Raw genomic sequence first — 26,253 nt, 5'->3', positions numbered from 1 at the left:
GAGGTGCAGGTCTACCCCGTTACGGACAATACAAATACAATGGTTTGAATGTTTAATGAATAATCCAAAAGAGAAATCAATGGTATAATTCAAAGAGAGGGATGGAAAACCTCCATCCGAAAGTCGATACTAGAAAGCGCCACCGATCGGAGCTCAATGAGAAAGACAAGGTCCTTTATTTTTTTTTTTTTTTTTTGATTTTCACTTTTCTTTTTTTCTTTTTTTTTTTTCTTTTTTTCCATCACGTTTAGAACAACATGGTTGACCTTTCTACTTCCATTGCTGGTGTGTCTTTACCCAATGTCTTTTTCAATGCTTCAGGTGTATGGTGTCAACAAGAAGAAGAATTGCAAGCATTAGTGGAAAGTGGATCTGGTGCATTGATCACAAAGTCAGCAACCTATGAATTCCGTGAAGGTAACCCTTCTCCTCGTTATCTTCCTTTACCCAATGGAATAGGCAGCATCAACTCTATGGGACTTCCTAACGAAGGCTATGAATACTATCTCAATTATGCTCGCAAGTTTGACTATACCCAATCTAAGCCTTTGTTCATCTCCTTATCCGGATTGTCGCTGGCCGATAATGTCAAGATGGTGGAAGCCTTTGTACAAGCCAATCTACCTTGTGTGTTGGAAGTTAACTTTTCTTGTCCCAATGTACCTGGTAAACCTCAACTTGGATATGATATTGAAGCTATGGATACTGCTCTTGCTACTTTGGCGCCATTGATCAAGAAACCTTTTGGTATTAAGCTTCCTCCTTACTTTGATATTGCTCATTTTGATCAAGTGGCTGCTGTTGTCAACAAATATGATAATCTTGCTTACGTTACTTGTATCAATTCAGTTGGTAATGGATTGGCTATTGATTTGGAAACGGAAACTGCTTTGATCAAACCTAAAGATGGATTTGGTGGCTTGGGTGGTTTGATGGTACTCAATACAGCTCTTGCCAATGTCAATGCTTTTTATCGTCGTCTTCCTGGAAAACAAGTCATTGGTGTGGGTGGTATTGTATCTGGTAAAGAAGCATTCTTGCATATTTTGGCGGGTGCATCTGCTGTACAAATTGGAACTCAATTGAAAGAAGAAGGTCCTGCTATGTTTGATCGTGTCAAAAAGGAATTGGAAGATATTATGGTGAAGAAAGGATACAAGTCTGTGGAAGAATTCCGTGGCAAGGTCAAGACTCTGTAATTATTCTGTAGTTTTTTTATATTTTTAAATAATTATTATTATGAATAATAAACTTGGGCTTTTGTTATTGATAAGGGTACACAAACTCGAGGCGGAAGGCCAAGTTGCATTTCATTTGAAAAGGCGGGGATTTTTTTTTTATTCTTTTGTTTCTCTTTTTTTTTATTCTTTTGTATCACAAACTTAGTTTATTCAATTTATTTCCTTTATATATGGCAAATACACCCACAGATTCACAACAACAAAAGCAACAAACTCAACCCATTACTTATTCTCCACCTAATCATTCGATTGAAGATATTGATAAACCACCTATAGTATTAGTACCCACTCTGACTCCTCCACATGTTGTAGCTCATCAACATAGTCCATCTTATTCCCATTCAACCACAGCAACTCCTTCTTCACTCAATGATCCTGCAAATCAACAAACTACTTCAACCAATTCAGTCACCAGTACGACTCATTTCACCATGACAACTACTGATGTCATGAAGCAACATCTCCCACCAAGGAAACGAATACAATCATTGAAAAAACAATTCACCAAACCCAATTTGTCGGCACCTGTTATACCCAGTTCTCAGTCTATCATCTCTGAACCGAACGATACTCTTCCGACCAAAGAGGCAGCAATGGTAGTTCCGTCTGTCGATCAACCGATAAATGAAATCACTACAACGACAAATAGCTCCCATAACAGTAGTCGATCTTCCTCACCTCTTGTGAATATTGAGGACGATAGTGGTGAAACGACGGAAACTGACGATGAAGACTATTTTCACCAACAACAACAAAATAAAAAGCGACACAAGGACGATACAACATATGACGACGAGGATGATATAGGTAGTGGACAATCAAAACAAACTGTGATCATACAACCTGCTACTACCATCACTACACCATCTGCTGTAAGTAAGAAGCCAACAGTTACATCAATGCAAAAGACCAAAAAACCTTTGAAAAAACACTGGACAAAGACCAAAAATATATTGGAGGTAAATTTTTTTTTATAGAATGATTTTTTTATATATTAGCAATAATAATCATGTTTGTTTATTTTTTTTTTATCAATAGTCCTCTGATGTTTTACCGACAGATCGGCAAGACAACATTCATCCATCATCTTCCTCTTTATCGCCATGGGCTCCTGATGAAAAAGTAATATATATACATATATATATATATATAATGCATGTTTATTAATAGACAATGGACTGATCCTATATATCTTTTTTTTTTATATTATCTTGATTGATTATAGCCAAAAAAGGTCAGAAAAAAGAAAGGGAGACCACCAATATCCAATGTCTCCGAATATAGCAAGTCTACTCCTGATGCCGTTCCATCCAAACCTAGAAGATCTGGCGGTGGTCGACCTTCAAAAGCAAGCTTAGCGAAATCTGGTGCTCTTTATTGTATCTGTCAAACTCCTTATGATGTTCCAAGGTTTATGATTGCATGTGATCGTTGTGATCAATGGTTTCATGGTGAATGTATTGGTATCAGTGAAAAAGAAGGTGAATTTATTGATCTTTATTTCTGTGATGTTTGTGGAAAAGGTAAAAAAAAAAAAAAAAAAAAAAAAGGAATTGATCTATATTTGATGAAATTTATTCATTTTATTATTATTATTTTGTTCAATTAGAAACTGGTAAAACAACATCATGGAAACCACAGTGTGGTAATCCAGCTTGTTCAAAGGCAGCAAGGATTGGATCACATCAAGGTTATATATCAAAATACTGTTCACATAATTGTGGTATGCAAGTGGCTAGAGCAAGATTGGAATTAAATGAAATGAAGAGACGACTGGCAAAAGGTGGCGATGGTGGATCAACAATTGAAAACATACCTCAATTGATCATTAAGCAACAGCGACAGTCACGATTAACATCCTATGCAGAAAAGGAAGATCAACATCGATTGGGACAATTAAGGATACAAAAACAAAAGGCGCAAGATATGGTGAAAATGATTGAACAAAAACAAAAATTCCTTGCCACAGTGGAAAAACGAATGGAGCAGATAACGGATGATATTTGTGGATTTGATACAAGATTAGTATGGGATGATTTATTATGGCAAGACGATGTGATCATGGATGAACATAGTCAACAACAATGTCAAATCAAAAGGAAAGAATGTCAACGACATCAACAATGGCAAAATATTATTCAATTGGGATTAAATCAAGAAAGAAAAGAACAAATACAAGTACTAAAGATGTTGGATAAGGAAAAACAAGATATCAAGACAAGGATGCATAAACGACGTAATGAAATAGAATTAGCCAATGGTTTAAAAAATCATACCTTTATTATATAATTTAATGCCCCGCTTCTCCTTTCTTTTTTTTTCTTTTCCTCCCCCCCTTCTTTTTCTATTTTTCTCCCCCCCTTTTTTGTTAATTCTAATTATTTTAGATATTTGGGAATATGAAATTTGGATTCTTTTACTTTTTTTTTTTTTTTTTTTTTACTTTTTTCCTTACCTCGTTTTCCCTTTCCCTTCCAACCATTAATACTTCTTTCCTTCCCCCCTTCCCTTCTTTCTTTCTTCTTGTATATATACACTCTCTATACTATCAATAAACAATTTATTATACCTTTTTTTGTCTATCTATTATACATTCAACAATGTTGCTATTACATCATTGTTTACTTATTTTATTAGTATATATAACACCTATTACATTTGCCTCTTCATTATATGCACGTGAACCAGATCAACGATCATATTATACTCTCTATATACCAAGTGGTAATCGTGATGCTGCGATCCATGTGGCTCAACAACTAGATGCAAGATACGAAGGTCATATTGGTGAATTAGAACAATACCATGAAATCAGTATACCATCATATTACAAGAATAAACGCGATCTGTTGTTGGAAGATAACCAAGATGACATGATGGTCAAACGTTTTGAACAACTCAAGCAGGAAAATGGTAATAGCCCAAGGCATAAACGACAATCATCTCATTTACTTGTTCAGGTGGAATCACTACGACCTCAAACAACTCGACGTCGACGATTAGTGAAACGTATGCCTCCAACTCAGCTTTATCATCATCATTGCAAACGACAGGATATGTTCCAAGGGGAAGAAGAAGAAGAAGACGATGATAGTCCTGTGGTGGAAAATATACAACAAGAACAATGGCAAAATGCTCTCTCTGCCCAGGAATTTTTGACCCGTCCTGATGGTTTTCAGACCTTGAAACGTACCTTGGCAATCGAAGATCCTGGCTTTGATCAACAATGGCATTTGGTAAGAATGAATAACAAGAGAATAGATATACTTGACAGATGAAAAGCTCATACCTTTTTTTTTTTCTCTATATAGATCAATCAAGAACAGCATGGTCATGATTTGAATGTCACTGGTGTATGGAGTCAAGGTAACAAAAATATTGTCATCATTAATGATTTATGATTCCTATTTTTTTTTTTTTTTTTCATCTCATACGATTCTGTTTCTATTTTTAACTCGACATCTTGTAGGTATTACCGGCAAGAATGTGGTGGTTGCTATTTTAGATGATGGACTTGATATGGATAATGATGATTTGAAAGATAACTTTGTAAGTTATAAAACATAAACAAGAAGAAAAAATAGAAAAGAGAAATCATAACTTTTTTTTATCATTTATTTCTAATATAGTTTGCGGCCGGATCTTATGATTTTAATGATCATTCCAATTTACCTAAACCAAAACTCCCTGATGATACCCATGGAACTCGATGTGCTGGTGAAATTGCTGCTGTCAAAAATGGTGTTTGTGGTGTTGGTATGGCATATGAAGCAAAAGTAGCAGGTAAGAAACAAAAAAATTCATAATGAACTAGTCTAATAGTTTTTTTTTTTTTTTTTTTTTTTTTTTTATAGGTGTTCGAATTCTTTCGGCAGATATTACAGATGAAGATGAAGCTCGAGCATTGAATTATAAGTATCAAGAAAATCATATTTATTCATGTTCATGGGGTCCTCCAGACTATGGTGAAGTAGCAGAAGCACCTCAAGGAATTGTATTGGATGCCATCAAAAATGGAATCAAGAATGGTCGAAATGGAACAGGAACTATCTTTGTATTTGCATCCGGAAATGGTGGTGGCAACGATGACAATTGCAATTTTGATGGATATACAAATAGTATTTATACAATCACAGTGGGCGCCATTGATCGACTAGGCAATCATCCTTATTATGCTGAAAGATGCTCTGCTCAATTGGTTGTAACATATTCTAGTGGAAGTGGTGGAAATATTGTAAGTTTTATCAAAAAGTTGAATAAAAAAAAAGAGATGACTAATTTATATATATATATATATATATATATATATATATATATAGTACACAACTGATATTGGGCAGAATAAATGTACTGATCGACATGGTGGAACATCGGCAGCAGCACCTTTGGCAGCAGGAGTTTTCGCTTTGGTATTATCGGTCCGATCTGACTTGACATGGCGGGACATGCAACATCTTTGTGTACAAACAGCTTTACCACTATCACTAGAAGATGATGATTGGACTCTATTACCCTCAGGTCGTATGTACAATCACAAGTTTGGATATGGGAAATTAGATGCGTATGCTATTGTGGAAAAAGCCAAATATTTTGAAAATGTGCGTGAGCAAACATATCTTCAAGTATCTGCACCCAAGAATAAACGTGTTATCCCTGATCGTTCAGCAACCATTGGCAGCTTGGATGATTTGACAGACACCATCACTATCACTCAAGATATGGTCGACAATGCTGGTATCTCTCGATTAGAACATGTGACAGTTACAGTGTATATCGAACATGGTAGACGAGGCGATTTGGAAGTCTTGTTAGAAAGTCCACAAAATGTGACAAGTCAACTAGGTGCGCCAAGAAAATATGATATTAGTACGGAAGGTTTGATTGATTGGACATTTATGACTGTGAAGCATTGGTAAGTACTAGGAATATATTTCCTTTTCTTTTTTTTTTTTTTTTTTTTGTGTGTATTCATTATGTTTTAACTCTAATAGGGAAGAAGAACCTGTGGGAGATTGGACATTACGAATCATCGATTGGAGGAACCCAAAATTCACTGGCAGTTTTACCAATTGGACATTGACATTATGGGGTGAAATGGTGGAAGAAATGGAAGGCGAGGTTATTCATTTTCCTGAACCTGTGACCACGACATCAACAACGATACCATTTAACAATGTACCCAACACATCATTTGATCATGAATCCTCAACAATATCATCTGGTAGTAATATCTCTCAAGAACAATCTGCCTCAATTGAACCAACACCAATAACAACAATATCAACAGTATCATTGACAGAAACAACAACGTCTCCAATCATTGCGACTGTTTCCTCTTTGACAGACATCAACCATCCTACGCCACTTTATCCTCTCTTTGATGATGATATGGATACCATTATATCAGGATCGATTCCTCCAGCAAACGATAGTACATCTTCAACATCTGTTTCCTATTATTTATTTGTAGGTATGGTGGGATTAGTAGCTGCAACATTATCGTGGATGATACGACGCCGTATCAAGGGACCAGGTAACGCTAAGGATATTACCGCTTATACAAATGTATCTCAACAGGCACCATCATCACCACGCAATTCATTGATATATGAATTTGATATTCTTAATCAACAACGACTTTCACAACAGCATCCATCATTATCGGAGGACGACCATGCATGTATTGATGACGATGATGATACAGTGACGCATACTCTTATTGCACCTGCACACAGTCCTCCTTTCTCAGAAAGTTCTAGTCGACATACTGGATATCCTATGACGAAACGACTGCAACAATCATCATACCATGACAAAGGCAAATAAGTCCTCTCTATCTTTTATGTCATACCCATGAATAAGTTGGTCTAGTAAAGGTAAATCCACTATGTGTCTCGGTCCTTTTATATATATATATATATATATATATATCCCGCAGTTTAGTTCTTTTTTTTTTTTTTTTTTTGATATGCACTTCATCATCCAATTTTATTTCAATAAATAAAAAAAAATATATATTATTTGTCTATACTTCTATTTATCTATTTATCTATCTATCTATCTATATATACAATGATCTCCAATCCAATTCTACCTAATCCTGGCGTCGTTTTCCAGTAAGTTTTTCCTGACGAATAGTCTCTACTTCATGAGCGATTTTATTCAAGGTGGAGGTGGGGAATAATTTTGCAGCAGTACCAAAAGGGGGATGATGACCAAGATAACTAAATGCATCAGTATGATCAGTGGTTGAAGCTTTCTTTCGTTTACGATCCAATCTTAATTTCCTTGTCAATCGATGTTCACGTAACCAACGATGGAATTGTAATAAATGACCTCTACATAATCCACCAAATGTAATATATACTGGTTTTCTATCAAAATAATGATGAGTGATCATCTTGATGAGAATATAATTTTTCTTTACCTTTTCATGGTAGCATGTGCAGTGATATAATCAAGATCGGCGGTTAGTACCACCCTAGAAGCTTGTTGAATCAAGTTATCATATGCTTCCATCTTTTCCAATCCATTCAATCCACTTATTGTTGAATCCCATGTGACAACCCTTGTGGCATGATCCGGAATACTTTTATTGATGTTTTTTTGTATAGTTGTTTTGATCTATATATATAGAGAGAGAGAGATTGATTTATATCTATAAAAAGAAAAAAGTAAATTCCTTTTAATTTTTCTTACTTACCAAAGGTGTTGTTCTTTCAGTATAGATCACAAGTAGATTTGTATCCAATTGAGTCACCATTCTCTATGTACAACATATATAAAAAGGCATATGAATTTCCAAGAATATCATCCAAAACTCCGGTATATATTTGAATTACCTTCATATTATCAACCAAGTTAAGAGCATTTTCAGTATACCATCGACATTGAGATGTATGACCACCAATCACTATTACAGTCAAATCAGAATTGTTTTGAAAAGATAGATGATGAAGTAAATCAGTATAAACTTTTTTTGATTTCGGAGACATGGGCCATAAAGAAGAATCCACTATCGGTGCCTAAACCAAGTATAGATCAAAAGAAATAAAATAAGCTTGTGTTCCATCCTTTCTTTCATCTGAAAAAAAAAAAAAAAATTACTTCTGTCACTATGCAATTCTTTTGTTGTGCCAAAGGTCCCAATTTGGCCATTTTCACATTTGCTTCATATTTTGGTATCACCACTTGATCAAAGTGGATAAAAGGTAAATTTGTAAATCCAAGGAAAACTATATCAGAAAAAAAAAAAAAGACCAAATTAGTAAAATAAAATTAAAATAAAAAAAATGACATTGAAAGAGATTACCTGAAAAGGGATGTTTTGATGGAAATGATTTGATTACTTGTAAACATCCAGGTACAGCATCATCACCACTACAAACGACATAATCAGGTAAAGGACCATCCAATTGATCATCATTTCCTTCAAGATACCAAGGAAGTTTTTTTAATCCATTCTCCTTTTTTCTTTTCAAACCCCAGTCTACAATATACTTTTGAATCACCAATGGAAATAACCTTAAAACTATAAAATAAATAATAATTTTTTAGTTATTTTATTATATATAAAAATTCAAACTTACGAGGAGTTGATACAATAGTTTTGACTGTAAGATTTCCAAGATGTTTTCCAATAGTAGCAGCTTGTAAAGTAGATTCAATACCACCATTAGTGACTACCCAAACATTTGGTTTTGTTGTTGTTATTATTGTTCGATATTGTAAAGCTATATAAAATAAATAAATAATAAGTTTTTTTTTTCTAATATTTTATATTACCTTTTACTGATCGATGAGATATCAAGGAAAATATCGGCTTTATCATAATCCTTTCCGAAAGGTTTCAAAAGAAAAAGATAAAAAAAAAAAAAGGCGCGGTTGCTTTTAGTCAACAAACAACAAAGCATTGCGGAGTTGAATCTTCAATGAAGATAAAAAAAAAAAAAAAAAAAACTTGATGAAAAAAAGACAATGATGGGGGGGAATCATAAGCATAGTGTTCATTTGTTTTTCCATGTCTTTCCAGCCGTGTATATGATTTTTATTATTTTGTAAAAAAAAAAAAATCACCTAGTAACCCCATTCATTTATAATTTTTAAAAAACTTTATTTTTCTTCTTTTCTTTTCTTTTCTTGTAGGAAGAGATGTTGTTATTTAATGATAACGAATTATGAAAATAATAAAAAAAGAACTCTTCTTTTTTTTCTCTCTCTATAGAAATCTTTGTCATCCGATATGTTTGATTTCTTTCATGATCTGTCTTCTGCTTTTTTGGTCTACTTTTGGACAATTTTCGAATGCCGCGGCTTTTTTCTTTTTTTCACATGTCAAAATGAATAGTTCAAAATATATATATATATATATAAAAAGAGAATTTTGACCGCACGTCCCCTTTTCTTTTTTTCTTATTTTTCCCAACACTTTTTTTTTTTTTTCCTAATATGACAGAACAAATCACTACAGCTCCTGAATCAACTGAAGGTAATAATATAAAATAAATATTTATTATATTTCTTTTTTTATTAAAAGCTACTTTTTTATATATTATAGCCACTTTTTGGTCTCGTGTATCTGCATTCCCTGTTGTTCAAGATAGTCTTGGCAAAGTACAACAAATTGCAAATCAAACCTCCATTAGTCGTTATGCTCTTCAACAAGCTGAAAATACTTTTACCAAGGCTAGTGAAATGGCTACTCCTTATACTGAACAATATATCAAAAAAGCCGATGCTCTTGGTTGTCGATCTTTAGATATTCTTGAACAAAGATTTCCTGTTGTTACTCAATCTACTGATGAACTTGTTCAAGCTGTCAGACAATCTCCTCAACAACTTGTATCCTCTGTTTCTACTCCTGTCAATAAACATATGCTTACTGCTGCTGGAAATATTGAAACTCTTGTTGATAAATGGTTACCTCCAACCGATAACAATACAAATGAACAACAACAAGATGAACAATTGGCTTTAGCACGATTTTATTATTTAGCTAATAATGTTAAGGATAGACTTCATCAACGTTATCAACAACAAATTGAACATATTCCTCGTAGTAAAGAGGAAGTGGCTCGTTTGGCTGAAACAAATCAATACCTTCAAGATACTGTGGCTCATGTGAAAAAGATCAATCATCAACTTCAAGAATGGGTGACACATTCTCGTCAATTGGCTGAAAATCGTGTACAAGGACTTCGTGATAATATCAAAGGTGGATTGGAATCAACTCAAGCTATGACAAACCAACGCATTCATGATCTCACTGTGGAATTATTCAATAGATTAGATGTTGCCTCTGAATTCTTGAAGGACCGTTCTACCAAATTACCTGACTTTGTACAAAAGAATTTGGAACCTTTGGCTGGATTTGCTGGTCATGAATACAATATCATCCGTACCGAAGCTCTCAAAGAAGATATCGCTCCTCTCCAAAAGGCAACCAACATCCTCCAATTATCTCATGATTATATTGTTCCCTTCCTTCAATCTTCCGTTGGTGGCATTCAAGATCAATTACACTACTATACTGTTTATGCTCAATCTTCTATTGGTCTCAAATCTTCCCATCCTTCTACTGAAAATGTCAATCCTACTGTGAAAGCTTAAATAGTCTTTTTTTTATATATTTACTTACATCTTATACTATTATATTATACTTTATTTCTTTTTTTTTTTTAATCTACTTTTAGTTCATATATTATTGCATTGAAAACAAAAAAAAACAATTCAAATATCCCTCCCCATTCAATACTTTTATTTACTTTACGTTTTTTTTTATATTCATATCCTTTTCATTCATTAAAATAAAACAAAACAAATAAATATTTTTTATCAAATTCTATCTTGGTCTCTTTTTTCTTCTTCTTATCATTATCATTATCTCTTGGAATTTCCATTTTCATCATTATCTATTTATTCATCTTATCTTGTCATCCATCTATCATCGTACATCATAATCATCATTGATATCATAAAAAAGACCATCTTTATTTCAAAACCAACAAGAGAAAAAAAAAAAAAGAATCAATCATATCTAACTAACTGATATCTACAATTCTTCATGAATATGTTGTTTGATTTTCGGTTCAGACTTATTCTCATCATCAGGAGTTGGACATACAGCTGGTGTTCGCATACGGAAATGATATTCACATTTTTCAGGTTCCATGACATCCAAGATTTCAGTTATTCCACCACATTCAAAGATAGCTCGTACACTACGTTCAGGACCATTCCAGCATCGTAATCCATGAGTATGTACATGTTCCTTATATAAATCATCACCTTCACCAACATAACTTTCAAATTGACTATAAATAATAATAAATAATAAGTCATCATGATCGTTCGTAATAAGGTTATCTATTTACCCAAGATTGATATTGCTTCCATCTTTATGCGACTTTTGATTAGCCCCTCCAAGAATACATAACGAGTAAATATATCTATTATATCCAAAAGAAAGGAAAATGAGTTGATCATCAGTAAACCTCATCATTTTCTCGTTTTGTCTTGTTTTCTCTTTTTTTTAAAAAAAAAAAAAATAATAATAATAATAGTAATAATAATAATAACCAACTTACTCTCCGTCATCTTTTTCAACACAAGTATCTTTCAACTTTAGCCATTCCTTTTCCTTGCCATAATCAAAGTTCAGCTTGTCGTTAACATCCCGTAGTTGATTTTCCAACCCTTTGACTTCAACATCCAATCCATCCCGTACTTGACGTACTTTATCTAATTCTAAAAAGAAAAAAAAAAGATGAAAAGAAAGAGATTGAACTGTTAATAAATATTCTGAATATATAACCATGCTCCCCCACCTGAAATAGTTTTCCCATCATCCCTTTGTTCGAAAGAGAAGAATCGATCTTTCCAACTAGAAGGAAGAAGTGTATCCAATTTGCCCAATACTTTTCTAGTCAATGTCTTCACTTGCTTACCTATATATGAAAGAGAAGTCATCACATACCATCCAAAGATCATGTTTGAGAAGTGTAAAAATAAAGGCAAGAAAATATAAAAGATAATAATAATAACAATAATAAATGAAGTAGTTAGTCATAAAAACATAATAATAATTTTTTTATTGTTTACCTGTATCTTCAGCTGCATCTTGTTGGTATTCTTCATTTTCAAAGGTATTTTCTTCATCATCATCACCATCATCACCATCATCATCGACCACAATAGTAGCATCCAAGTCTTCTTCCATATTGCCACGTAATTGTTCATATCTTGGTAGGAATTCATCATAACCGGTGATAGCTGATTTGACGGCCATATCATGATAATTATGGTTATGATCCCGCTTCAAATCGTGCAAGATGGATACTAATGTATCAATTTCTTCGCGTAATTGTTTCACACGATTCTCCAAGATTTCCTGTCGGGCGCTATTATGTTGTTTACAAGCATGAGATTGTTTTTCACTCGTGGTTGTATGTTGCTTTCCTTCTTTTTCTAAAGCTTTCACCTCACCTAAAATAAAATAATGTTGATCATCATACAAAAGTAAAAAAAATAAAAACTTAACTTACGTTCATATCGATCTAATTCGCCACGTTTGGCAGCCAAAGCATCTTCATATTTTGATTTTTCTTCTAACCATTCACGCACTGTCATTTCAGCTTCTCGGATCAATTTTTCTTTGACAGCATAACCTTCATTGTTCAATCGACGGATTTCAGCTTGTATCTTTTCATATTCCTGAGCCATTTCTTTGCATCGATTAGCGCACTGAATCAGACCATTATATTCATCCGATCCATCACAGCAAGCTTCGTCTAAATAATAAGAGAGAGAGAGAGAGAGAGAGAGAGAGATAAATGAATGATCAAGTTCCGTATCAAATAATGATTTCTTTTATATATAATCTTACCACAAACACCATCGTTGACTGCCCAACTTTTGATATATCCTGGTAAGTGACCTTTGTTTTCACAGTAGAAATAACCATTGGGACATGCCGAAGTACCTTTATTAATAAAAAAAAAAAAAAAAAAAAAAAGGAAGGAAGGGTAAGTATCAAAAAATAGTAAGCTTGAAGTGATTTGATTTACCTGGTTCGTCGGATCCGTCAGGGCAGTCGCAATAGTCGTCATTGATGGCTTTAAACGGGATGGTCTTGGAGCCGTCTAAGCACTTCCAGTTTTGTTGTCTATCAGGTTGATAAAGAGCAATTTCTAGACAAAAAAAAAAAAAGTAAGTGAACAAAGCTATATAAACAGGTTTTCCTTAGGAGAGTATATTCATCCTGTTATTTTTTCATTTAATTTTTTTGGATGATACTTACTTTCAGGTGCAACACCCTTGATAGTAGAAGAAGAAGCTTGAACTAATTGAATAGCAGCAAGAATACAAGGTAGAGACCATGAAGCTTGAGTTACTAAGACCATACTATATGTATAATAGAAAGAAAAAAACAAATTCAAATAAAAAGAAAAACTAAAGAAGGGGGAGGAAGACGTGTCGAAAATGATAAAGAAAAAAAAAAAGGTAGAACGTCAGCTGGGGCTCAATTCTAGGATCAAAATGGTTACCATTTCTGGCCATCTGAGTGCCCAATCATGAATAAAGCAAATGCCAGGCATGCGTTTCAGAAATAGTTCTTTTCTTTTCTTTTCTCTTTTTTTTTTTTTTATTTTTTTCTTTCATTATCATTCCCTTGTAATATGTATCTTTCTATACCTATTCTTGATAGACTGTCCTTTCGTGATTTCCAAAAGTAAGTAAATATAATCTAGAATAATAAAAACTGTCACTTATTTCTACGATTCTTCCTTTAGTATTGTCTTTACCGTTATCTTTTTTATATTTGAAAGTTTTATACGAATCATCGTTACTGTATTACCGCAATTTGTTATTGATCTTATCGATGCCTTTATTGCAGCGTAAGTGAATGATGGCATGGGAGGGAAACATGTAGATATATAAAAAAAAAGAATCAATTATTTTTGGATATTCTTAGTTACTTCCCTTGGTTGTCAAAATTGGATAAAAAACCGCATGTCTGTTCTCTTGAAAATGCCCAAACATTCGACAAGCTAATAGAATTCTGGTAAACAACTCGTGATTTATGTATATATTTAAAATAATTACTCCTAAATCTTTTTTTTTTCTTAAAATCAGGGATAAAAATTATCAATGTGAACAACATTTGGTGAAATCAAAAGATGAATACTTACTCTGTGTTCATCGGGTAATATGTACAAAATCAAACAAGAATATGAATCAAAATAAACCTATCATTGCCAATCAACAAGGTATCAATGTATTAGACTGTTTGGATCATTTTCCTCCTAGAATCCATGATGACAAGACTGATACTAGGCCTGTGGTACTTCTCTTTCATGGCTTTTTGATGTCTTCGGAAATATGGGCATGCAATATAGATGAATACAGAAATCTTCCTTTACTTTTGGCTACCCGTGGATATGATGTCTGGTTAGGGAATGCTCGTGGAAACAAGTATAGTCAAGCTCACTTGAAACTTAGTGCGAATGATGTTCAATTCTGGAATTTTTCTTTGAATGAATTGGCCATGTATGATTTACCAGATATTATTGATGTAAGTGTCAATCTATTCTATATCTATTTATTATATTGATCTTCTTGACATTCTTTTTTTTTTTTTTGTAGTATATTTTGAAACTCACTGGACGCAAGGATTTGACGTATATTGGATTTTCTCAAGGCACAGCATTAGGTTTCTCTTCTCTTTCAGTGAATCAGGATCTTAACAGAAAGGTCAATTTGTTTATTGCTCTTGCTCCAGCTACAACACCTATTGGATTACATCATCCATTGATTGATGCTTTTGTAAAGGCAGCTCCTTCTGTAGTTTATCTTATCTTTGGTCGAAAAATGCCTCTGGAATTGGCAATGTTTTGGCAACGTATGGTCAGTCCTCCATTGTATGTACGTATTATTGATACCTGTGTCAAGTTTCTTTTTGGTTGGCAAGGCAATAATATTACTCCAGAGCAAAAACTCGTTAGTTATCAACATTTGTATAGTCCAACAAGTGTGAAAACGTTAGTGGTAAGATGGATTATTATTTTTTAAAAAAAAAAAAGAAAGCACTCATATTCAATGAATGATTCATATTATTTTGGTTTTTATTAGCACTGGTTCCAAATCATTCGCACTGGTCAATTTCAAATGTTTGATGAAATGCCCAGTAGACTACCATTCAAACGACAATCAAGTGTGACGGATCATGTTCCTCCTCGTTTTCCTACAAAACAAATTACAACACCCATGGCCTTATTTTATGGTGGATCTGACTTATTGGTGAACTTCAAAGTGTTATCTCGTGATCTACCTCGACCTTTGGCATATATCAAATCAATTGATTCTTGGGAACATTTGGATTTTATTTGGGCTGCTGGTATCGAAGATATTGTGTTCCCGGATATTATACGTTTGATTGATCATTTCAACCCTATATCAAAAAAACATCATCAGAATGGAAGATATGGTCCCTAAAACAACCTTTGCATGAAGAATGGTCTACATCACTTGTCTCTTCTATTCCCTTGTTATTATATATATATATATTCGATTTTTTTTTCCGGATTTAGTTAGTTTTAATTCTTACATTGTACAAATCAAATAAATTGTCATTATATTTGAACCAGATGAACATTATGTCCTTCTTCTTTTTTTTGGGGGGTATTATTTTTCATTTTTGGAATGTTAGAAAGAGAGACGATAGTAGATGATCATCAAACATCAATATATTAGTTATTGATTATTCAATAAAAGGATCAAAATTTTCAAACCGAAGAAAAGTTTTAAACATGAATAAATAATCATATGATAATTTATTTCAAAAGAAAAAAGGGGGGTTGGGTGTAAATGAAAAGAATAAGATGATTGAATACAAATCAATATATATATAAAAAAACTAATGATACACATAAAAAAAAATACACTAAACAAATGGGTAAAAGACTTAACTAAAAAGTATTTTGATGATAAGGTGGATGTTGTTGTCGTCTTGGATCGGGAGATCGGATGGAAGGATGAGAATAAGGCGAATTAGTAATAATGGGTTGAGTAATAGATCGTTGTTGTTGGTAAGGAGATGGAATGGAGTGATTCGAGTGAGGTTGATAAGGTGATGCGATAGTGGTTGAGAAAGCGGATGGACTATCTACGGTGAGCTCATACTTGTAATCATTTATATAATGTGGAGTTGGTTTGGGCGATGAGTAATAAGATGCATTATCAAAATAATCGGTCGGTTCTTCATGTTGAGGATGATAGTTGTTGTTATACGGACTGGGTTGCGTATAGGCACGCTGAGGCATGGGAGGCATGGGAGAGGTGATAGCATGATGTTGATAAGGTGTCGCAGGTTCACTAAGGGCATAGTCGTAGCCGTAATAATCATCATGGAGTGGTCGTTTATCGTTATATAGATCACCTTCATCGACCAAGACAGGTAATGTAGGAGTCATGGTTGCCAAATTGTCGTCATTACTACCAGAATATTTTCTACCTTTACCATTGTTCTTTTCTTGCGCTAGTAGTCGTTTGCGGCGTTGCTTGGCCAATATTTCAGAGATACGTTTATCAATCTTGTGGCAGCAAAATTCCTTGAGATTACCTTGAATTTGACAAAAGACAGGGATATACAAGAGAATGGCACATAATAGATTTAAGACACTAATGATCCAATAAAGACAAGTAAAACTCATAAGACAAAGAGCAATGACCTGTTGCCAATCTTTGCCATATTTGTTCATATTATTGTCGAATTGAAATCCGCCTAGAATGATATTAAAAAAAAAAAAAGTTAGTCAAGTACTTTATTTGTAATAAATAATTTTTACCTTGTTCATTAGTCCAAGCTGTTTTAAGAATAGCATATACAGTAATACCAGCAATAATTTGTCTAGGACCTTGAGCGAATAATAGTCGTTTCCAACCTGAAAAAAAAAAAAAAAAAAAAAAAAATAAGAAAAGGAACTGATCGCGGTGATTTAAAATCAAATACCTTTTAATGTGAAGAAGACATAGAAGGCAGCAGTATCACTAAACTTTCTTGAACTTTGAATCCTTAGAAATAAACAAAAAGCATTATAACTTTTAACAGACATATATCTAAAGGCAATATTATTTGTTGCTGCATAAGAAATATCTCGTGATGCCATAACAATTCTTGCTTTTCGAATATCCCAAGCTAATAGAATAAATGATAATATGATACAACCAACAAAAATCCATTTACTGATATAGAGAGGAATTTTGGGTGGACTTGATAAAGACCATTGCTATTAAAATTAAAAAAATTAAAAAAAAAAGAATCAATCTTTATCTTTTTTTTAAAAAAATTTAAATTTACTTACATTATAAATCAATAAAATACAAGCTGACCAAATATCAGCACAATAAGCAGCAAAAGAGATAATGATAGCTATATACATAATCATATATCGTATATAATACCAACAACTTTTTGAACGAAATTCAGTCAAATCAATATAATCAAACTTGTGGTCCGGCACAAATTCTCTTTTCCATTTAGGTCCAGAATGAAATAACTGACTTGCTCTTTGTGTTTTACGTCCCATAGATATAAAAAGGAAAGGAATGGATTTTAAAAAAAAAAAATATGTTTGAAGTGAAAAAGAAAGATGAGAAAATTGAGAGAAAAAAAGAGAAATAAGGTCATCTTTCGTTAAAGTTTATTATTTTATTCAGGTACAACCTATTATTTTTGTACTACAATGGCGTTACTTTTGATTTTTGAAGTGGGAAGTGTAAATTGAATGATCATCATTGGCTTGATCATTTCAATTCCGATATTTTTATTCTTCTTATTTTAGTACTTTTCACTGTTGCCACAAGAAAGAAAAAAAAAAAAGACTTTGTAACACAATCTATTGTCTCTTTCTTTCTCTTTTTTTTTTTTGTCTTTTTATACAAGGTAATAATGGATTTGATCTCTAAATATCTAAATGATAATTTCCTCTCTCTTTTTCTATGTATTATATATTTCTAAATTATGAATTTAATATCATTTTGAATCATCATCTGATAAATGAATAAAGTATAAAATTTGTAAAAATAAAAAGGGCCTGGGTCCTTTTTTTGATCAAAGCCCTTTTTCTTCTTGTATAGAAAAGACCAAATTCATTCGGGGTATGAATATTCTCTTCATAGAATGAGACTGAGCCCAACACGCTTTTTCTTTTTTTTTTTTTTATCTTTTACTACTTTCTTTCAATTCTACAAACTTACTATACAAAAAAAAAAGAGTTTAATACTATGTCTGATTTCTTCGGAAGTCTTGGAAGACGAAAACAAAAAAGGTCAACTTCACCTTCTTCTAATTATTCTCAACGACAAAGTTTCTCAAGTATGTTTCATAATAATAAAGAAAAAAAAAAGGTACGAAATAATATTTAATCATCATATTTAGGTCATAGACAATCCATTGATGGGAGACGATCTATTATATCCAATCGAAATTCAGGTGAACCTGTGACTGAAGACCTACCTTCTCCTGAACAAGTGAATGATATGTTTGAACAAATGCTGGTAAAAAAATACTTTTTAAGATAGAGTTAAAATAACTCATATACTAACTGATGATCAATTCTTTTTTCTTTTTTTTTTTTTTTTAATACGGATATATATATATATATATATATATATAGGCTAGACGAGGAATACGTGATGAACAAGTACGGGAAAGTATGTTAGCTTGGGATACGACAAAGAAATGGCTGATGATAAATCAAGATCGACAAGCGGAAATACTGGCATCAGGAACATCAGCATCAGCAGCAGGGAGTGATGATAAAGATCCACCACCACTGATCAATATTTTAGCAGAAAAAGCAGGTGAAATGTGGAGTGCAACTGTAGATGCAGGTTCAAGAGCTGTAGAAAAACATTCACAACGACAAACTATCTATCATCATCATCAACATACTTCTAGACCACTTTCTGGTGATCCTATTTCTGGAACAAATCTCTCACCCTCTTCTTCTACTACATCGGCTAATACTGCTTCCAATGATCCAAATTCTCTCTCTTCCGATCGCAATACACCAGAGTATTATATTCGAAAATTCATGGAAGCTGATTTACGCGCTGTGACTCCTGCTATTGCTTCTCACCTTGAAGTCAGCTTACGAACTCGACCTATTGAGTAAGTCACTATTCTATATTATTATTATTATTATTATTATCATTAGAGACTCATCCTATTCTATTTATATATATATTTTTTCAACTAGTTGGATCATCAAATTTATTAATCTTAAAGGTTTCCATGTTTTAATCAACGGTTTATCATTTGTGAATCATAAAACGGAAAGGTATTATCCAACAAATCAGTCAATGATACCATTTATATTCATCATCCTTTCTTTTATTATTTATTTTGTGTGGAAATAGGAAAGATCGATTTTTAGATTTGGAAATTGAAATCATCAAGTGCATCAAAGTCATATTGAATACAAGAGTAAGTAACAAATAGTTGCATTCTGAAATAATACATGTACAAATGACTAACATTAATATATATATATAGTGGGGTATTCGCGAAGCAATTGCTCATCCAAACTATACGCATACATTGGTATTTTCTTTGGTATCTCCTCATTGGCAAACTCGCAAAATCACATGTGATATGCTCTTCTTTTTATGCCATTGTGAAGTGCCTGTAGGTCATGATCATGTTATGAAAGGATTTGAGCTCTTACAACAACATCGAGAAAGTCTTGGTATCTTTGATTCATGGATGAAAGACTTGGAACAAACAGTCGATGGTCGTGGACGAATGGGATCCTTGGTGGGTGCTGCGGATGAACTGAAAAGATTGGGTGTTTATAATGCCCCAGATAATCATTTGATGGAATATGCTGTAAGTAATCGAAAAAATGAGAAAAAAAAAAAGAGAGATAGAGAGAAATGAAGAAAGAATTGTCGACTCATATTGGCTCGGTTGGTTTTGTTTTTTTTTTTTTTTTTTTGATAGTTATCAAATATGATGTTGGTGAACGTCTTGACCAATGTGCCCAGTGAAGTGACTGAACGAATCCATTTTAGAAATATGCTCAATGCATCCGGTATGGCTCGCATCCTTCCCAAATTAGAAGCTCTGGATTATCATCTATTGACTATTCAAATTAATGCATACAAGAATGCTGCTGAAAATGATCTGGAAGAAGCTTTTGGTGATGAATTATCCATGTATTCTGAAGTATCCCAACCAAGTGAACTTTTTGAACTAATTATGGATAATCTAGCAGATGCTCCTCAAGCTGTTGAATATCTTGTAGCAACTTTTAGAAGTATGTTACTGATCAAAGGTGAACCGGATTCAAAGTAAATGATATTGATTGATAAAAAAAAATATGAACCTACACCATAAGCTGACTTCTTTTTTTTTCTATTCTTTAGAACTCATTATCATCATATGATTAGCGAGCTTGTACAGCAAATAGTTATGGATCGACGCAGCAGTGTAGGAACAGAAGCATTTAGTTCGGCTTATGGTGTATCTGTGGGTCATCTTATTCAGAAATTTGGTGAATTGGATCGACTACGTCAATTAGAAGAACAAGAAGCAGAAACAAGGGAACAACTATTACGATTGGGAGCGGAAAACAAAGAACTACGAATGGAAATGGAATATCTACGATCTCAACGTGGTAGCGGTGCCAATACACCATTGTTGAAGGAATCTGAACCACCAAGGCGTAAGTGTGATATATGAAAGAAAAAAGTTTCGCTAATAGTATTTTTAATTTTATATATATTAGGATCATTGAATCTCAAAATGGAAAATGCGTCATTACGGGCACTACTACGTACATCCAAAGCAACTATTGCCATGCTACAGCAAGAACTCAAGGATAAAGATACATCTGATGGGAAATCGCCAGGGCTTGTGTTAGGGAACGAATGGAAATTGTCAAGTGGAATCTCCAAACACAAGCAGCAATCATTTACTGTAAGAAATTATCTTTTTTTAATACATATGTGTGTTTTTGTGCGTTTGTACATACTCGTTTTATATTCATCGTACATTATCAACTCGTTTTTATCATTTATTTGTTAGAATGCTAATGCCGATATGGGTGCATTGATCAATTCTACTGAACAACAACAAGATGATTCCCAAGGTAATATGCGCATATAAAGACAAAAGAGTAAATCCAATATACTTATTTATATTTTACGCATTTGTATAGCACATAAATCAACGCCAGATGGTACCGAAAATCAAGGTAAATATTAATCATGCTTTGATCATCACTTGATTTAACATTATTTACTATTTATCATTATAGAGCAATCATCCTCAACGGATATCCCTCTTCCTCCTCCACCACCACCTGTACATGGTAAGTATTATGATTCATATTATTATATACAAATGAGACTTGAAAAGAAAATATTTTTGATTACTTTTATTTCTCATTATATAGGATCAGATTCCTCCTCTATTCCTCTTCCTCCTCCTCCACGTAAGGCGTCCGTAGAAGAAAAAAAAAAGAAAGAAAAAAAGATTAAACCATATATTGATCTATTATTATTATTTTTTCTTTTGATATTGCCTATAGCACCTACTACTTCTGGTGTTCCTCCTCCACCTCCTCCACGTAAGGCGTCCGTAGAAGAAAAAAAAAAGAAAGAAAAAAAGATTAAACCATATATTGATCTATTATTATTATTTTTTCTTTTGATATTGCCTATAGCACCTACTACTTCTGGTGTTCCTCCTCCACCTCCTCCACGTAAGTAAAAACAAGACATTACAATAATATTGATTGACGCTGATAACTTCCTATCACTATATTTCTTGTAGCTCCTGGTGGTCCTGGTATTCCTCCTCCTCCTCCTCCACCTCGTAAGCCAAAATAAAGTCATTTGGCGATTCTATCATAAACACATGAATTCTCATCAATACATTGTTCTCTTTGTTGTAGCTCCCGGTGGTTCTGGTATTCCTCCCCCTCCTCCTCGTAAGCCAAAGAAGAAGAGAAAGTTGATTCCCTATATCTTTAGTTACTGATTTGAATATCCTTTTTTTCCTAGCTCCTGGTGGTCCCGGTATTCCTCCCCCTCCTCCTCGTAAGCCAAAGAAGAAGAGAAAGTTGATTCCCTATATCTTTAGTTACTGATTTGAATATCTTTTTTTTTTCCTAGCTCCTGGTGGTCCCGGTATTCCTCCACCTCCACCTCGTAAGTGAAAAGAGATCAGAAGCATATGAATTTAGAGTCACTTATCACATTTGTTTCAATAGCACCTGGCGGTCCTGGCGTTCCACCTCCTCCACCCCCACCTCCAGGTATACCATTAGATAGAGAAAGATCGTGAATACTTATACTTATATCTTTTTTTTAAAAAAAAAAATAGGTGCCCGTGGACCTTTGGTACCTGCTGTTCCTCTTGGACCCTTACGAAAAGAACTACGACATTATCCTGAAGTGAAACTCAAGAACTTGCAATGGCAAAAGCTAGATGCTCGTAATGTAGAAAAGACGATCTGGACGACTCAAACGGTGGATGAAGATGCGCTAGAAGATGCTTTGGATGAAAATGGTGTGTTTACAAAGATTCAAGATCTCTTCCCTGCTAAAGTGAATACTTTCTTTGAACGAAGATTGGCCAAAAAGGCTGAAGAAAAGAAGGATGCTATTAGATTTTTGGCTAAAGACAAAGGAAAAAGCATTAGTAAGTGACACGAATCTATTTATTCTGATAGTCCATTCATTTTTTTTTTTTAGGTATTGCTCTATTACCAAAAATTAGCAAGTTTACCAGTTTGGAAGAAGCAAGACAACATATTTTGGCTATGGATGATGATTTATGTACTGAAACATTCCTCAGTAATTTGGTCACTTATGTTCCAGATAAACAAGATGATCTCAAGATCATGGAGAAATACCTCAAAGCAACACCCGAAGAATGTCAAGAGTTAGCCGAACCTGATCACTTTACAATTGTGGTAAGTCTTTCATTTTTTTTAAAAAAAAAAAAAAAAAAGAAAGAAATGCGTATGGATACAATTCTCATCCTATTTTTTTTTTTTTTCACATAGATGATGAAAATGTATCGCTATGAAACAAGAATTCAATTTATGCTTTTCCGTGTACAGTTCTGGGAGCGATATGATCAATTGACAAAGGTAAATAATTGTATGATCAATCATTTCTGTCTTCTTATCTTTTTTTTTTTTTTTTTTTTTGTGATGTAGAATATGACTGTGGTTCTTGAGGTATCGGATGCTTTACGGAATTCAAGTAGTTTCAAGGAATTACTTTGTGTAAGTCATAGACTTGATATCATCTGATCCTTTGAAAGGTACTCTTTTTTCTCATATTTTATTATCTTGATTTGTTATAGGTGATTCTTTTACTTGGGAATTATATGAATGCTTCAAGTCTTCAAGGAGGTGCATTTGGTATGCGTATATCGAGTATCAACAAGGTAATGAGACAAGAATAAGAGAAATCATTTCTCTAATACCATTTCATTTGATTAGTTGGTCGACACACGAGCATCCAATGTCTCTTCCTTAACATTACTACATGTCCTTACTGGTATTGTTCGACGACACTTTCCTCATGTGCTACAATTCGTACGGGATCTTAAAGATGCACCGCAAGCGGCAAGAGGTAAGACATGAAGGATATGGCAAAGTGATGACTGATCATTTTTATCTCACTAGTGATGGCCAGTATCAATGATATGGTACAACAATACACGGAAATGAGACAAAGCTTGAAACAATTAACGTTGGAACTGGGGACAAAATGGCAACCAGAAGATGTGACACTCGAAGAAGGTGATCGTTTCTTGGATGTGATGACTGAACATTGTGAAGCAGCAAACAATCGATTTGAAGACCTAGAAACACTCTATGTCAACATGGATGCCAAATGGAAGGATGTGATGATGTTTTATGGCGAAAATCCTAAAGCGATGCGACCTGATGACTTTTTCAGCACAATTGCTCAATTTGTGACATCTTGGAAAGAAGCAAGCATTGCGGAAGAAAAACATAGTCAAAAGATCGAACGTGAGGAAAAACGCAAACAAGAAGAATTGGCACGAAAAGAACGTCAAAAGAAGAAGAAAATACAAGATACTGCCAAGGATGAATCATCATCACAACGAATTACTGGTGTGGATATTAGTGAAGGTAATGAACTTCTTATATTATTTATTTTGCTCATTTCTTTTTCTTTTTTTTTTTGTATTATTATTAGATGCAAATACTGGGACAGATGCGGATCGAAATATGATGGATGATTTATTGGCCAAGCTAAGAGTAGGTGATGTAGAAGTTCGGACACGACGTACTGGTGGCAAACAAAAATCTCGACAAAAACAATGCAATGATGTTGACGATGATACCTTATCTGCTGAAGCTTTACTCAAATCTTTACAAACTTCCGATGTATCATGATAGCTTGTACCAATTATTTTTTAGCTAATCATCACTGTGATTTTTTTTTATTATTATTATCAACTATTTCCCCCTTCTTATATCTTTTCTATATTACTTTTTTTTTTTAATAAAAACGCTACCATACAGACAAACAATTCTCTTTTTTATATATCCAATAAAAAATCGTATTCATTCTTATTATTATTACTTTATCATCATACCCATATCACATATCGCTATACATTCGGATGTAAATTTGTTTTATTATAGTTAATATAAAGGATGGAATCATATCTAAATATCAAAAAGTATGTATAAATGAAGATAAAAAAAAAAACTAAACTAAATGGTCATGAAGAGTCGCCACACACCTTGAGCATATTGAGTGATTTCAGAAACACCCATCTTACTTTCACCATAAACACGATCCACAAAAGTAATTGGTACTTCACCAACAGAATAATTGAATTGTCTTGCTCTTACAATCATTTCCATTTGGAAAACATAACCTTTGGCCAAAGTCGCATTGATCAATTGGAATAAAACTTCTTTTTTGTATAATCTAATATGAAAGAAGTATAGCAAAACAATTAATCTCATTTGCTATAAATATATATAGATATGATCTACCTGAAACTTCCAGTCAAATCAGAAGACTTGGGTCTTAATAGTAAAGTAGCTAGATAATTGGCTCCACGACTGACCAATTTGCGTTTTAAATCCCAACCATAGACACCACCACCAGGAAGATACCGTGTACCACTGACAATATCATAGTTATGTTCCGCTTGTAACCTATTGCATTAGATGCAGATGCATGTCCATATAAAAAAAAAAATCAGTATATATCATGACTTCATGACTAGAAATACTAATATATTAAAAACGGAATAATGGAGTTATAAGGATACTTACTTGATCATTTGTGGAATATATTTAGGCTAAACCAAAAAAAAAAAAAAATGAATACTAAGAAATAATAATGGTCATTAATATTAACTAATAATATTTACGTGATGAGAGAAATCAGCATCCATGATGATAATAAAGTTTCCGGTGGCGAATTGTAAACCATGAACATAAGCAGTACCTGAATTGTTTAAAAAAAAAAAGAATGAGTTAATGACAAAACATAAGCATATATTGTCACCATTGATCTATTTATTTTTACCCAAACCCAATTTGCCAGCACGCGGTCGTAGTTGCTAAAAGATAAAGAGAAAAGCGCGTCAGAAAGTGACCAAGTATCCAATCATGAACTTACAATATGGTCTTCTCCATAAAGAGTTTGAAGTTGTTTTGCCACTTCCAAAGTGCCATCAGGACTTCCATCATCAATAATAACGATTTCCCAATCAATGTTTTCTTGTGTAAAAGTACGTGCCAAAAGCCAAGTGATGATGGGTAAGTTTTCCCGTTCATTATAAGTAGGAAGAAGGACTGAATATTTATTGTGGGTCATGTTAGATGGATGAGTACAAGTGGTTGTTGAAGAAGTGTCAGCAGAAATAAAATCGTCAACGTTTAGGATAGCGTGCTCCGTTGACATGAAAAGAAAAAAAAAAAGATATGAAGAAAAGGAA

The 26,253-nt window shown here is 33.4% G+C and overlaps 11 protein-coding genes across 11 annotated transcripts; 7 read left to right on the top strand and 4 right to left on the bottom strand.

Moving 5' to 3' along the window:
* Positions 1-219: 219 nt before the first annotated feature.
* BX664DRAFT_65415 (uncharacterized protein) lies at positions 220-1,333 on the top strand. The gene has a single exon (XM_051549676.1). The coding sequence runs from the start codon at positions 258-260 to the stop codon at positions 1,197-1,199; it is 942 nt and encodes a 313-aa protein (XP_051402977.1). The 5' UTR covers positions 220-257; the 3' UTR covers positions 1,200-1,333.
* On the top strand, positions 1,306-2,558 carry BX664DRAFT_65432 (uncharacterized protein). The gene is made up of 3 exons (XM_051549677.1): positions 1,306-2,200; positions 2,280-2,363; positions 2,452-2,558. Exons 1-3 carry the CDS (start codon positions 1,412-1,414, stop codon positions 2,458-2,460), a joined length of 882 nt encoding a protein of 293 aa, XP_051402976.1. The 5' UTR covers positions 1,306-1,411; the 3' UTR covers positions 2,461-2,558.
* A 37-nt stretch (positions 2,559-2,595) lies between these two features.
* On the top strand, positions 2,596-3,530 carry BX664DRAFT_257778 (uncharacterized protein; the record flags this gene model as incomplete). The annotated part of the gene is made up of 3 exons (XM_051540517.1): positions 2,596-2,764; positions 2,915-2,931; positions 3,081-3,530. Coding segments are annotated over 3 exons (636 nt in total), but the record flags the coding sequence as incomplete, so codon positions are not given.
* Positions 3,531-3,667: 137 nt separating this feature from the next.
* Positions 3,668-7,210, top strand: BX664DRAFT_65365 (subtilase). The gene is made up of 7 exons (XM_051549674.1): positions 3,668-4,477; positions 4,553-4,607; positions 4,711-4,790; positions 4,871-5,024; positions 5,096-5,475; positions 5,561-6,153; positions 6,233-7,210. Exons 1-7 carry the CDS (start codon positions 3,842-3,844, stop codon positions 7,065-7,067), a joined length of 2,733 nt encoding a protein of 910 aa, XP_051402974.1. The 5' UTR covers positions 3,668-3,841; the 3' UTR covers positions 7,068-7,210.
* Position 7,211: 1 nt separating this feature from the next.
* BX664DRAFT_65376 (uncharacterized protein) lies at positions 7,212-9,132 on the bottom strand. The gene is made up of 8 exons (XM_051549675.1): positions 9,027-9,132; positions 8,831-8,974; positions 8,554-8,772; positions 8,349-8,476; positions 8,084-8,266; positions 7,945-8,007; positions 7,669-7,865; positions 7,212-7,607 (listed from the first exon to the last, which is right to left on the bottom strand). The coding sequence occupies exons 1-8, from the start codon at positions 9,070-9,072 to the stop codon at positions 7,580-7,582; spliced, it is 1,008 nt and encodes a 335-aa protein (XP_051402973.1). The 5' UTR covers positions 9,073-9,132; the 3' UTR covers positions 7,212-7,579.
* Positions 9,133-9,639: 507 nt separating this feature from the next.
* Positions 9,640-11,080, top strand: BX664DRAFT_324725 (uncharacterized protein). The gene is made up of 2 exons (XM_051543899.1): positions 9,640-9,729; positions 9,799-11,080. Exons 1-2 carry the CDS (start codon positions 9,690-9,692, stop codon positions 10,848-10,850), a joined length of 1,092 nt encoding a protein of 363 aa, XP_051402972.1. The 5' UTR covers positions 9,640-9,689; the 3' UTR covers positions 10,851-11,080.
* Positions 11,081-11,206: 126 nt separating this feature from the next.
* Positions 11,207-13,715, bottom strand: BX664DRAFT_324722 (glucosidase II beta subunit-like-domain-containing protein). Its single transcript, XM_051543898.1, has 8 exons — positions 13,540-13,715; positions 13,307-13,429; positions 13,126-13,221; positions 12,785-13,030; positions 12,342-12,725; positions 12,068-12,187; positions 11,828-11,987; positions 11,207-11,689 (listed from the first exon to the last, which is right to left on the bottom strand). Exons 1-8 carry the CDS (start codon positions 13,640-13,642, stop codon positions 11,611-11,613), a joined length of 1,311 nt encoding a protein of 436 aa, XP_051402971.1. The 5' UTR covers positions 13,643-13,715; the 3' UTR covers positions 11,207-11,610.
* Positions 13,716-13,876: 161 nt separating this feature from the next.
* BX664DRAFT_324715 (Alpha/Beta hydrolase protein) lies at positions 13,877-15,891 on the top strand. Its single transcript, XM_051543897.1, has 6 exons — positions 13,877-13,971; positions 14,033-14,137; positions 14,215-14,304; positions 14,376-14,814; positions 14,886-15,287; positions 15,372-15,891. Exons 1-6 carry the CDS (start codon positions 13,919-13,921, stop codon positions 15,732-15,734), a joined length of 1,452 nt encoding a protein of 483 aa, XP_051402970.1. The 5' UTR covers positions 13,877-13,918; the 3' UTR covers positions 15,735-15,891.
* Positions 15,892-16,765: 874 nt separating this feature from the next.
* Positions 16,766-17,827, bottom strand: BX664DRAFT_257542 (uncharacterized protein; the record flags this gene model as incomplete). The annotated part of the gene is made up of 4 exons (XM_051540509.1): positions 16,766-17,022; positions 17,087-17,182; positions 17,251-17,527; positions 17,603-17,827. Coding segments are annotated over 4 exons (855 nt in total), but the record flags the coding sequence as incomplete, so codon positions are not given.
* Positions 17,828-18,480: 653 nt separating this feature from the next.
* On the top strand, positions 18,481-24,854 carry BX664DRAFT_65243 (formin homology 2 domain-containing protein). The gene is made up of 27 exons (XM_051549673.1): positions 18,481-18,615; positions 18,679-18,797; positions 18,917-19,413; positions 19,502-19,582; positions 19,662-19,728; positions 19,798-20,130; positions 20,245-20,594; positions 20,670-20,968; positions 21,032-21,222; positions 21,331-21,394; positions 21,464-21,499; positions 21,563-21,616; positions 21,701-21,739; positions 21,836-21,874; positions 22,081-22,122; positions 22,202-22,237; positions 22,311-22,346; positions 22,422-22,457; positions 22,520-22,564; positions 22,633-22,950; positions 23,004-23,224; positions 23,318-23,404; positions 23,474-23,542; positions 23,623-23,706; positions 23,762-23,894; positions 23,948-24,421; positions 24,489-24,854. Exons 1-27 carry the CDS (start codon positions 18,525-18,527, stop codon positions 24,686-24,688), a joined length of 4,041 nt encoding a protein of 1,346 aa, XP_051402968.1. The 5' UTR covers positions 18,481-18,524; the 3' UTR covers positions 24,689-24,854.
* A 59-nt stretch (positions 24,855-24,913) lies between these two features.
* Positions 24,914-26,234, bottom strand: BX664DRAFT_324708 (dolichol-phosphate mannosyltransferase). Its single transcript, XM_051543896.1, has 6 exons — positions 25,935-26,234; positions 25,842-25,875; positions 25,684-25,760; positions 25,586-25,611; positions 25,301-25,465; positions 24,914-25,232 (listed from the first exon to the last, which is right to left on the bottom strand). The coding sequence occupies exons 1-6, from the start codon at positions 26,217-26,219 to the stop codon at positions 25,013-25,015; spliced, it is 807 nt and encodes a 268-aa protein (XP_051402967.1). The 5' UTR covers positions 26,220-26,234; the 3' UTR covers positions 24,914-25,012.
* Between the last annotated feature and the right edge of the window lie 19 nt (positions 26,235-26,253).

The sequence above is a fragment of the Halteromyces radiatus genome, assembly GCF_025201355.1.
Source record: "Halteromyces radiatus strain CBS 162.75 chromosome Unknown BX664scaffold_2, whole genome shotgun sequence".
In the NCBI taxonomy this organism is placed as follows: domain Eukaryota; kingdom Fungi; phylum Mucoromycota; class Mucoromycetes; order Mucorales; family Cunninghamellaceae; genus Halteromyces; species Halteromyces radiatus.
The sequence above is the reverse complement of the archived record's forward strand: the minus strand, read 5'-3'. Positions and strand labels throughout refer to the sequence as shown.